This window comes from Octodon degus, unplaced genomic scaffold, assembly GCF_000260255.1.
Source record: "Octodon degus isolate 3935 unplaced genomic scaffold, OctDeg1.0 scaffold00215, whole genome shotgun sequence".
Classification (NCBI taxonomy): Eukaryota; Metazoa; Chordata; class Mammalia; order Rodentia; family Octodontidae; genus Octodon; species Octodon degus.
Genome location: NW_004524791.1, coordinates 3,073,787 through 3,085,608, shown reverse-complemented (window position 1 = coordinate 3,085,608; position 11,822 = coordinate 3,073,787). Strand labels below are relative to the sequence as shown.

General features: G+C 56.4%; 1 protein-coding gene across 1 annotated transcript in view; it reads right to left on the bottom strand.

Moving 5' to 3' along the window:
* Nucleotides 1-8,988: 8,988 nt before the first annotated feature.
* Snai3 (snail family transcriptional repressor 3) overlaps nucleotides 8,989-11,822 on the bottom strand; it is a 5,949-nt gene continuing 3,115 nt past the window's right edge. Inside the window, exons 2-3 of the mRNA XM_023705225.1 lie at nucleotides 10,797-11,384; nucleotides 8,989-9,834 (exon numbers count right to left, since the gene is read on the bottom strand). Coding sequence (XP_023560993.1) covers nucleotides 9,629-9,834; nucleotides 10,797-11,384 — 794 coding nt within the window. The 3' untranslated portion in view covers nucleotides 8,989-9,628. The remainder of the gene's footprint in view (nucleotides 9,835-10,796; nucleotides 11,385-11,822) is intronic.

The following is an 11,822-nucleotide window of genomic DNA, read 5'->3' as shown; positions in this document are numbered from 1 at the left end:
CAGACCACCGAGCCATCCCACCAGCCCTAGGTTCCTAATTCTTACCCCGCCTATTTCCCATAGGTCTCCTGCTATGCCCAGAGGTGGCACTTCCTGTCAGCCCGGTTGCCTAGTTACTCGCGCCTTTTACCCGCTGACGTCATTTCCCTGCGCCTCCACTATATATACCCAGCACCTCCCTGAATAAACGAGATGAGACTTGATCAGAATCCTGTCTTGTCTCCATTTCTCACATCTCCTGTCCTTTGTCCCCTCTTCAATTCCCCGCTCCTCCCTCAGATGACCTTCGTTGACTGACCCGCTGGCTCAGGACAATTTATTACCCTTTAAAAAAAAACCAGCTTTACTTGAGAGACGGTATGGCAATAACTGGTATGTCATGACAAGAAGTACATATTTAGAAGGCCAGGATGGCAGGCACTCCAAGCGTGCCCCCTCTGCTACACATCGCCATCCTCAGTGCAGCGCCTGGCTCACGGGCACCAGCATATACAGTTAGTCAGGGTGAGAATCTCACCAGCCAAGCGCTAGTCTCAACAACCTCCAGATGTCCCGCAGGGTCACTGCCCCACCCCTCTCGTGCGTACAACTGCATGATTTTGCCCCCGTCATGTTTCCCAGCTTTTCTCCTTGCCCACTCCTCATTGTCCAATCCTCAAGTTCTTGCTTTCCTTTTATTTGTGTTGTACCTTTCTATATGTAATTCCTCTTTTGAGTTCTTATACTACGGAGACAATACGCTATTTATACATGTGGGTCTGGTTTATTTCACTTATATCTTCAAGTGGCATCCACTTAAATATAAAGGTTTCAAGTTTATCATTCTTTATAGCTGAGAAATGCTCCATTATATGAAAGTACCACATCCTTTTCAGCCATTGCACATGTGTCAGGCGTCTTGGTTGTTTCCAAGATCTGGCTATCGCACAGTGTGCTGCTGTAAACATGGGCGCACATACATCACTATGATATGACGCTTTCAGTTTGTTACACACTGGCTTTCCACTTCCCCAGCTTTTCAAAATGCATGGTTAGCTTTAAAACAACTCCAATGTTAGAAATTGAAAGCTACGCAATTAACAGCTCACCCCACAGGCCCTGGCTGGCTGACCCCTGCTTGGAGACACAGCAGCCCCTCCAAGCTCTCCCGCCTCTCCTTAGTTACCTTGGGAGCCCACACAGCTGGCTGCTCACCCCCACCAGGACACCAAGGATCTGGAGGATATTCCAGGGTGATCCTCTCCCCACCGACACCCTGCAGCCTCAGGGGCATCTGCCTGGGTCCTGCCGTCCTCGAACACGTTTGTTGCTAGTCACTGCCCCCTTCATAGGACGGATTCAGGATCAGGCAGATCCTCAAAAGCAAAGCCACCCACACTGCTAGGGCAGGAGGTCAGCGGTGAGGCACCCACCAGTGTCCTGGGAGACAGAATGAGAGATGTTGGTGGTAGAAAGAGAAAAATAAGTGTTATTTATTTATTTATTTATTTATTTATTTTGGTGGAACCAGGGATTGAACTCAGGCCCTTGCCCTTGCCAGGGAAGTGCTCATTCTACTGAGCCATCTCCCCAGCCCCAAAACAAGTGTTTTAAAGAATGTGTGAACCAGCATAGTGACACATCCCTGTAATCCCAGCATCCTGGAAAGCTGAGGTAGAAGGGTTGCAATCTGAGCCCAACCAGGGAAGCTTAGTTACTTAACAAGGCCCTGTCACTAAATAAAAAGTAAAGGGCAGGGGGTGTAGCTTGGTTCAGAGGACCTGGGCTCTGTCCTCAGCTGTGGGAAACCAGGAGCACATGGTTTGTGCAGCTATGGTAGAGCCCAGACCACACTTCCTGTGCATCGGGCCAGGCATGGGGCAGATCCCAGGTTCCGCAGCCTTCCACCCTCTCTTCTAAGGGAGGTCTCTGTACTTCATGGCCACCATGCACAGGTGCTGAGACCTCCTGCGCCCATGCAGCTGCTGCAGGCATCTGCGGGGCTCCTTGCGTTAGGTGTTGTTCTCAGTTACTGCAGTGGACTCTCCGAAGCTAGGAACCTGGCACAGAAAGTGTCTGGAGGTTCAGGGAGCACAGCAGGTGGCGTTGCAATGGCAGGAACATTGTGACAGGCAGAGATCACATGGCAAGACCAGACGTAGAGGGCAATTGGACTCAGTGCTGTGACTGCTCTGCAAGAACATCCCCAGGGCCAGCTCCCCAGGCCCAGGGACCACATGGGTCCCACCACAGCCCCTCCACAGCACACGGGCCACAAGGACAACTCACAGCATGCCCACCTGGCATGCCCACTGTGCCTAGTGAGGGGAGGAGCAATGCAAGAGTTGGCACCCTGGCTGTGAAGGTGGAGAGTGGGACATGGGATTGGGGCAACGGTGCTTGCAGGGCGCCCTGGAAATGCTGGGGCTGGGAAGGCACTGAGCACTTGGCTTCTACTGGGGCATATGTGGCCATGGCCTGAGGTGAAGGGGCTGCAGTGCAGGGTCTCTGCAAATGACCATGGTGGCCCTCAATGTCCTGCAGTCCACAGCACCTGCACTGTGGCGTGGCTACAAAATCCATGGTGAAGCATCTGTATCCGGGGTCAGGTGTGACACAGGCAGGTAACCCCACGTGCAGGAGGCTACCGCAGGTGCTCACAGGATTGACATCAGCCTGAGCTATAAGACACAAAAACAAAAATTGAGGTGTGGAGGACTACACCTATAATGGCAGCACTTAGACGCTGAGGTAGGAGGTCTGCCATGAGTCCCAGGCCAGCCGGGGCTACAGAGTGAGTTCAGGGCCAGCTTGAACTACAGAGTGAGATCCTGCCTCCAAAAACAAAAACAAAACAAACAAAAGCACAGGGGAAAATAGGAATAGAGGGAAGGAAGAAAGATCTGACCAGGACAGTGTGAGGAAATGAGTGAAAGGAGACAGAGCCAAAGATAGGGATGGGACATCGTAGCACATCCATCCTCAGAGTTCTGGAAGATGCAAGCCAGTGGACAGTGACAGAAGCGCGCCTGAGGCTCTGGAGTGCCTCTTTGGGAGAGGTGGGGAGACAGCCACACGTGCTAGGGGACACTGGGGCAGTGTGCCCCATGGGGAGAGGTGCTGAGCTAGCAGCGAGCATCGAAGCCAGTACAGCACTTCTGCTAGGAGTGCAGGTCAGCGTCGCTGTGTAGAGCTGTGGAGGGCTGGCATGGGGCTGGCAGTGCTGTGCCGCTGAGGTCTGGGTACAGCTCAGGTGTGGGTAGCACTGGGTCAGTCCCAGCACCTCACACGCAGGCACACATGCACAACAAAGGACAATGAAATGCAGCAGTAGACGGGTCCCTCCCAGGTGGTGTCCCTAGGGTGGCTCTCAGAGGGGGTGAGCCTGGTTCTCGTGGGTGCTGGCCTGGATCACTCCCTGTCTCCTCTTCAGGGCTCGCTAACACTGGCCCTCATAGTAGCACACCTCATCTTTGGTGAAGTGCTGACCTAAAAGTACTTGCTGTTCAGTTTTGGAACCAAAATACATCCTGCAAGTCAGACAAAGGCACACTGGGTTGTTGTTTCATTTTTGGGGGTGGGGGCTGTTTTTAGTTTTGTTGTTTTGAGACATGGCCTCACGATGTAGTTCAGAACTCACCGTGCTGCTCAGGCAGGCCTTGAAACTCCCAGCCGTCCTCCCAGCCTCAGCTTCCCAAGTGCTGTACTGAGGTCGCAGGTGTGCTCCGCCACGCCTGCCATACACTGGTTTTGAAGTGAAGATACTGGGTCTCAGCAAGGGGCTCCTTGAACCATCCCTTCCTCTTTTTTTATGTATTCGGTGCAGGGTCTACAGGGTTTCACTGCGTAGATCGGACTCGTAGGGACTCTCCTGTTTTCAGCCTCCCAAGCACTAGGATTACAGGTGTGAGCCACCACACCCAGTCTGAATCTCAGCATGCCCTGGGGGCGGGGCCAGCAAGTCCTGCAGGGGCTCGAACCCCGGCTGCTATGCTTTGCCTAAGCAGGTGCTCTAGTCTGCTGAGCTATCTGGCCGCCCTGTCCTCTAACCATTTCTCCTAGGCTGGATGTCAGTATCCCACAAGGGGTCCCCTGCCCCACGGCAGGTCACCATGCCCCAAGCACAGTAAGTGTGATAAACACCAGAACGAAGGCCCCGTCTCAGCTACCCTTCCATGCACAGACTGCAGAGGGAAGCAATTAACTCCGTCGGGGTCTCCAGGCACCCCAGTTCATGTGCAGCAGCCCTCACCGAGGACCGTGTCATGTGACTGTTTGAAGACAGGGCCTTTGGAGACAATGAGGATAAACTGAAGCCCTCAGCATGGGCCCAGGCAGGTGGCGGGCAGAAATAAGGAGGCAGACAGCTAGTGCTCCAGGCCACCAGAAAGAAGGCAGTGGAGATCGGCCTGCAACTGCCCAGAACTTCCGGACAGGACCCCTGCCCATAGCCGCACGCAGCACCGCTGCACCACAGTGGGTGCCTCCATGCCTGGGCCACAGCCACCATGTGCAGTCACCATGCTGGCTGCGAGACCACCACCCTCCAGTGGCCTTAGCTACCACTCCGAGTGTCAGGCTGCTGCTCTGCCCCAGGCCTGTGGCCCGCTGCAGACGTTCAGGTCCTTCCAGCTGCAGGGCCAGGGCGGGCGGAGGGGGAAGGGTGGGGTGCTGAGCCTTCACTGAGCATCTCTGTGTGTTCAGTGAGGTTTTGGCCTGCTTGTGGCATCCTTTGTGTCACCAAGAGCCCCAGGTCAGTCACCATCAGACGCTAGAATTGGGCGCTGTTTGCTTCCCCCCTGCCTGTGACCTCCTCCCCCAGCCTATTCTTTCCTGAGGGCCAGCTGTATGGGGTCAGGACCCTTCCTGGGGCCCTCAGAATCCCCTCATCCTCACATCCTTCTCCTCCTCCCCTGGCCAGCGAGGCCACAGGGGCCCCAGCCTCTCAGTCGTGCTGGGTCCCCTCTGCCCCCTGCAGGTCCCCCAGCCAGCCCATTGCTAGTGGGATTTGCCTTCCTGAGCTGTCGCCCTGTTCTTAGCTGACTTCAAAGCGAAAGGAGGCTCTGGATTTGCACTGAGCAGTCCTGTCACTCAGAGACAAAAATGATGAACTAGAGCCCAGCTGCTTGGCCCCAGTGCCAGCCCTGGTGTCTGCTCGCTGTGTAGCTCTGGACTGGGTTTCTGAGCCTGCTGTGCCCATCTTATACCTGTGGGGGAGGAGTGGGTGACCCTGCCCACATGTGACAAAGCCCTTTGGCTGGGGCCTGCTGTAGCTTCAGTGGGAAGCATGGCCTTGCACTGCATTTCTGGGATATTGTTTATTTGTTTGATTTTGTTGTTTGAGACTCACTGTGCAGTTCAGTCGAGTTTTGTTCGTCTTTTTTTTTTTTTTCTTTCGGAACCAGGGATTGAACTCAGACCCTTGAGCTTGCCAGGCAAGCGCTTATTCTACTGAGCTATCTCCCAGGCTCCCGTGGAACTGGTCTTGAACTTGTGGCAATGCTCCTGTCTCAACCTCCCAAATACACCACTACACACAGCCCTAGCTGCATTCTTACAAATCTACACCTCCATCTTTGCACCTGATCCTCCCTGCACCCTTGGCATGGTTGCCACCCTGGAGGGCACCTCTGCTGTGCAAACTCTACGGCACCTACACAGCCCGGTAGCTCCTTGGCAGTGGCTGATGAGCCCAAGCTGCCCTGCAGGACGCAGGCCCATGCTGCTCACCCTCCCGTCCCGGTGTGCTCTTACTGGAGGGCTCAGGGCAAGTGCTTTGCAGGCACTGGTCAGAGCCTGGGCCGGAAGCTGAGGGCTTCAGTGGAAGACTGAAAGTGTCCAAGGCCACATTGTGGACTTCACCACGTGGTGGGTTGGGGTGTTGCTTTCCTCGGAGACACTGTACCCTTATCCCCAAGCACACTATTCCAGGGGCCAAGGTACAAAGGAGTGATGCTGTCCCCTCTGTGCCTTAAGGCAGGAAGGGACCAAGATGTGGCAGTTAGCATACCTGAGCCTGGCTTGGCCTTCAAAGGTGCTCTGCTGTCCCAGTGAGCCTGGGGACAGCTGGCAGGTGCTTGCACTATGACAGAGGCAGGGACATCTCACCATGACATACCCAAGCAGAAGGGTCAAGGGGTTCCCAAAAGATAAACAGGCAGATATGAAGAGCCCTGTGACCTGGCGGCCCCATCTGTAAGTCACCTGTGGAAGGGGGTGCTGCTACCGTGGGCCCCATGAAGGATGAGAAGACCCCTAAGGTTGAGACAGCATTTTGCTAAATTGCTTATGCTGACCTCAAACTTAAAGTCCTCTTGCCTCAGCCTTCTGAGTAGTGGGAATTACAGGTGCATGCACCACCGTACCCATCTAGGCTGAATGTTTTCTAAAGGTGTGGTCATTCTGAGCTTGTTTCCTGGCGAGCTTATTTGGCATTCTCTTGGATTCAGATACAGGAAGTACCACCACTCCTCTGCTGCAGCTGAAGAAACCCAGCTGTGCAACAAACTCAATGATAGGCTGGTGACAGGACAGCATCTGGTCAGAGTGTCTCTGTCTTTCTGTCTGTCTCGGTCTCTCTGTGACAGGGTCTCACTACGCATTTCAGGCTGGACGTGTGCTGCCGGCGGCCTCCTGGCTCAGCCTCCTGACTGCTAGGGTTACAGGTGTGCACCACTGCACCCAGGAGCGTGGCCTCTTGCTGAGCTGCCCAGGCTTGGCGGGCGAGCTATTCTCCCAGTACCTCCTGCGTCCACAGGTGGACAGGCCTGGAAGCTTGCATTCCACCAAGTGCTGCCAGGGAGCTAAACTTAGCTCCACAGCAGAGCCAGGAGGGGTTCTGAGCAGAGATAGGAACGAGGGGCTATTTTCAGGTCTCTGGAGAACCCTAGAATATTCCAGGCCACAATGATATTTATAGAACCCTGGGCTCCAAGAAGGGACAGCAACCGCTTAGCCCCTCCTTGGTGTCCAGGAGCAACTTCTTTCAGTGGGGACCTGTGCCCAGACGTGGGCTCTGGACCGAACTCTCCCTCATCCAGGTGCACTGGGCAGGTGCCTGGCCAGCCACCCCGCTGCCTGCTTCCTAGGCCTCTACTTCCTTCTGATCTAACTGTTGGCTGGAAACCCGAGTTCTAGCTTGCTGCTGGTATCCTGAGGCAGCGAGGCCTCTCTGCCCTGCCTTGGCTCAGGGGCAAGTCTGACTGTGTGCCTGGAAGTTTGCTACAAAGACTTGGGATTACAGCGCCACGGGCACACCTGAGATTCCAGCCTGGCCTGGGCAGCTCAGTGAAAACTGCCTCAAAATAAAAAGTTTGCCTAAGTGCCTGCCTGGCAAGTGGAAAGTCCTCAACTCAATCCTGGTACAAGCAAGCAAGCAAGCAAGCAAGCAAGCAAGCAAGCAAGCAAGCAAGCAAGCAAGAAAGAAAGAAAGAAAGAAAGAAAGAACGAAAGAAAGAAAGAAAGAAAGAAAGAGAGAGATGGCAGAGGAGTGGGCTAGACCCCCCAGTATCACAAGAAAAATGGGAGCCTTCTCCATGGTGGGGTGGCACTCTGGTGAGGGAAGCTGGGGGCCAAAGGAGGCGAGCAGGGACCCCAGACAGCAGCGCCCAGAAGAGAGCCGTGAGTGGGTTTCCCAGTACATGGTTCTGGGGAGGCCTAGGCCTCAGGTACCCCGATGAGTGAGCTTGGTGTCCTCGGCAGTGGCAGCCACACGACTACAGACATAGGTGTCGGGTGAGGTGGCACTTGGCTACCTCAGCCAGCCCTGCAGGGTGGAAGGTCTCCATTCATTCCAAGTCAGTCCCGGCAGGCGTCCATGCCCACTCCACGCTGTGCCAGTGCACCCCATGTGGCCCTGCTTCCACCAGGCCAGATATAGCTATAAGCGCATTTTCCATGGGCTGGTCCTACAGGAAAACATTCGGCTTTATTTTAGGCCTGTGAAATTCCCTTCCCTCGTACCAACAGGTGCAGTACCCTCATTTAGACGCAGGGCCCCAGAAATAGATTCACCCACACACAGCTTCCTTTAGGCTCTGGGTGCTGTGCCAGAGGAACCTGCCCCAGCACTGGGTGTGGCACTGGGTCTCACTGGCCACTCGTGTCCCTCCCTGAGTGACCACTTACTCTGAATCCAGGCCCTTTGGGATGTGACCATGGTCTCTGACTGGCCCAGATGCATGGCCCCTTGCCTTTGCCCTGGCAGGAGGTGGAGAGGAGGTCACAAGTGGACCTGACCTGACTGGGAGAGGGCTCCAGCAAGTCCTAGTGGGGACCTGATTGCTCCTGCCACCTCTGCAGATGAAGGCAGGGAACAGCCCCCTACTCCTAGCTGAAGCCCTAACACCAACACCTTGGAGTGTTCTTGGGGACACTAGTTATGGTGAGGTTGTCCTCATCAGGGTGGGTCCCCAGTCCAAAGTTTGGTGGCCTCAACGAAGAGAGACATAGAGACAAGGAGGCTAGGGATGGCCAGTGCCCCTCCACTCAGGAGGCCAACAGGGGACATCTGCCTCAGAAATCCTGTCTCCTCTCATGCACAGCTCCCTCAAGCCTGGAAGTAAGCCCCACTTTCTTGGCATACCGTCAGATTGGGCTGCAGCTCTGAGGTCACCTTGCCCAGGGTGCCATATGGCATCAAGGCCTGGTTCCCTTCAGATGTCCCCCAGATCCTCAAGGCTCAGTGCCTTTCTGGGCCTGGACAGTATCTGTGGGGCTGAAACTATAGGTTGCCACACTGGTCGGGGCTCCTGGCTGGGACAGCTGAGGGTTGAGCCATGGGAAGGAGCTGTGCATGTGTGTGGTTGTGACAGGCCTTCCAGAATGTTCTGGAATGTTCACTCACACAGGAAGCTGACAGCACAGGGTGAAAGGGGAGCTGCCAGACATAAGTCGCATTCCCTGGCAGGGCCAGGGAGGTGGAGCTGCTGATAGCAGGTAAGCGTCCCCTGAGCCCCCACCCACAGTCCTCCTGGTGAAGGTGTCAAGGCCCCTTGCTCAGGGCCAGTTGTCTGCTCCAGGTCAGGTTGAGCTGGTCAGAGCTGGAGATGCCCTTCTGCCTCCACAGTCCTACCCAGCCCTCCTGCACCCAGCCTCTGTCCTCCATGGGGCTTGAGCCCTCCCAGGCACCGTGTTCCTTACCCCTGCTGTTGTCCTTGCTGAATCTTTCTCAGGAAGGTGCCTGGTTGGCAACTACTATGACACTGGATGGGAACCAGGGCTTGCTGCAGGGGACTCCAGGACCCAGAGGACAAGGTGGGACTTGGCTCTTTATTCCCGTAGGATCAGGTGCCCACTCCCTCCTGCCACCCACCCCTCCTGTTCTCCCTGCTGGCACCATAATGGGGTAAGCGGTGTGGCAGGTGGGTACATTCATGGCAAGAGATGGCTGTGCCCTCCCAGGTCATAGTGCCACCTGCTTGCCCCAGGTTTTGAGGGAAGATGGGAGGCCTGTCACAGCAGGAACCATCCAGTGCCACTGAGTATCCCCCAAAGTGTCCCACTCTTAGAAGAAGACAAGGGCCAGAAACTGGGCCGGGTCAAAAGCAGAACAGTGATGAATATACCCCTAAGGTGGAGTCCACAGGGGTGTGGCTGGCCTCTGTCCCACAGGACCTCAAGTGACAGGCGACCTGAGGCCAGTTGACCCTCAGCTCTTGGGGCAGGGGGCACCCTCAGGAGCCAGGCAGCAGCCGGCCTCCTCATGCCGCGCCAGGAGGGACATTCGGGAGAAGGTCTTGCCGCAGACCTTGCACGGGTACTTCTTGGTGCCCGAGTGCGTCTGCTGGTGTGCTCGGAGGTTGGAACGGTCAGCAAAGGCCCTGCTGCAGTGGGCACAGGCATAGGGCTTCTCACCTGTGGGAGGAAGGTGGGGTCAGGTGAGTGGCGCAGCCAGGGCAGGGCCATAGGATTAAGGGTGACCTGTTCCTCCCCGACTACATGTAGCAACCATGGCCATGGCTGCTGTGACAGGGAGGTCACACAGGCCAGACCTGGCCTCGGAGGCCCCGCCCAGGGCGAAGGTGGCTGCTGGCTTCTAGGCAATCTTGGAGTCCAACTGGAGCCTGGCCATTCGGTCCTGTGTGAGACACTCTGGGAACCTCTAGCTGCTCCTCTGGGCTGCGGGCCAGCAGGAGAGGAGCCACAGGGCTATGATCTGGGCCAGCAGGGATTGAGCAGGGCCTGCTGTTGGGATCCTGGACCCAGGATGGCTCTGACCAACTGCAGGGTAAGGACCCTGAGAAGCCACCAACCAGTCCTGTAGCACTACAGAGCCCCAAGATGCTAGTTGGTGTCCTGCCAGCTGGGGGGGGGGTGCACTGTTTGTCCTCAAGTCCTGAGACTCTGACTCTCACTGTCTTGATGCCCAGCCCACCTTCCTCTCCTTCCTGCTGTCCCAAGCCCAAGACCCTGCAGGGTGGACACACTAGCCCTCTAAAGACCTGTGCTCCTAGTTTTGCCCAGTCTGGGATACATCTGCACCCTGCTCCTGTGGCTTCATTTGGAAATAGGGTCTGCAAATATAAACAGGATGCAGCCGCTGGGGGCCCTTAACCCACATGATTGTCATCATAGCAAAGGACACATGGGTATAGATACATGTGGGCACAGGTCTTATGAGGACAAGCGCAGGCACAGGATGTGGCCATGGCCAAGGTGCCAGGGTGAAGGCACTGTGACCCTGCCAACCCCAAGGGCCCAGGCAGGACCTTGGAGGGCACCAGTCTGTCCCCATGCTTCAGTGTGGGACCTGGGTGTGGTGGTGGGGGGGGACATGCAGATCCTGGCCTCCCAGGACCCTTGCCCTCCTGTCCCACCTGTGTGGGTCCGGATGTGGCCCTGCAGCAGCCAGGGCCTGGAGAAGGCCTTGCCACACATGCTGCACACACAGGGCAGCGTGTGGGTGCGGACGTGCATCTTGAGGGCGCCCAGGCTGCCATACTCCTTGTCACAGTGCTTGCAGGTAAAGATGCGCCCGGCCTGCAGGTGGCACTGCAGCTGCTGGTGCCTGGCCAGCCCAGCTGGTGTGTGGTAGGCCTTGGGGCAGTGCACACACTTGAAGCTACCTGGGGCTGGAGGGGCCCCCAGGGCCCCAAGCAGTTTGTCTGGAGCCCCATACATGTGGGGGTGCAGGATTGGGGGCCAGTGTGTGGGCAGCAGCAGCAGCGCAGGCAGGTTGAGGTGGTTCAGGCTGTCTCTGAGAGGGGAGCTGGGGGCCCGGCCAGCCCAAGGGCCACCAAGGCCAATCTCTGGTGTGTCTGGCCCAGGGAACCCCAGGGCTTCCTCGTGACGTGGCAGGAGGGGCAGGGAGACACAGGTGACGGCCGAGGTACAGTCCCAGGGCCTGGCCAGGTGGCCAAGCGCGGAAGGGGCCTCCTTCTTGTCATAGCAGGTGCCACTGTCTCCTGGGGGAATGAGGAGAGAACAGAAAGGTGAGGACAGCCAGGCCCTGCCTACTTTCAGACCTGCTCGCCTGCACCCACACACAGCCATGAAGGGCCTGTGAGAAGTGCCAGGGTCCAGATCTGCCTAAGGAGAAAGAGAGGCGTCGCACAGCACGGGCCACTACAGCCAGCCCTCTGGGCTCCAGAACGGGGCTGTGCGCCGGGCGGGTAACGAATGTCAGCTGTGTGGTGAAAGCTAACCCAAAATCAGCTCTCGTGCCAGACAGTGTGGTGCAGACCCACAATCCCTGCCTTAAGAGCCTGAGCCAGGAGGAACTCGGTGAACTCCTGGGAGCCTGGATCACAAAGTGAAACTCTGTCAAAACAAAAACAAACCAAAAAAAAAAAAAAAAAAAAAAAAAAAAAAAAGGGAAAACCAAAACAGCTTCCAGGACTCCA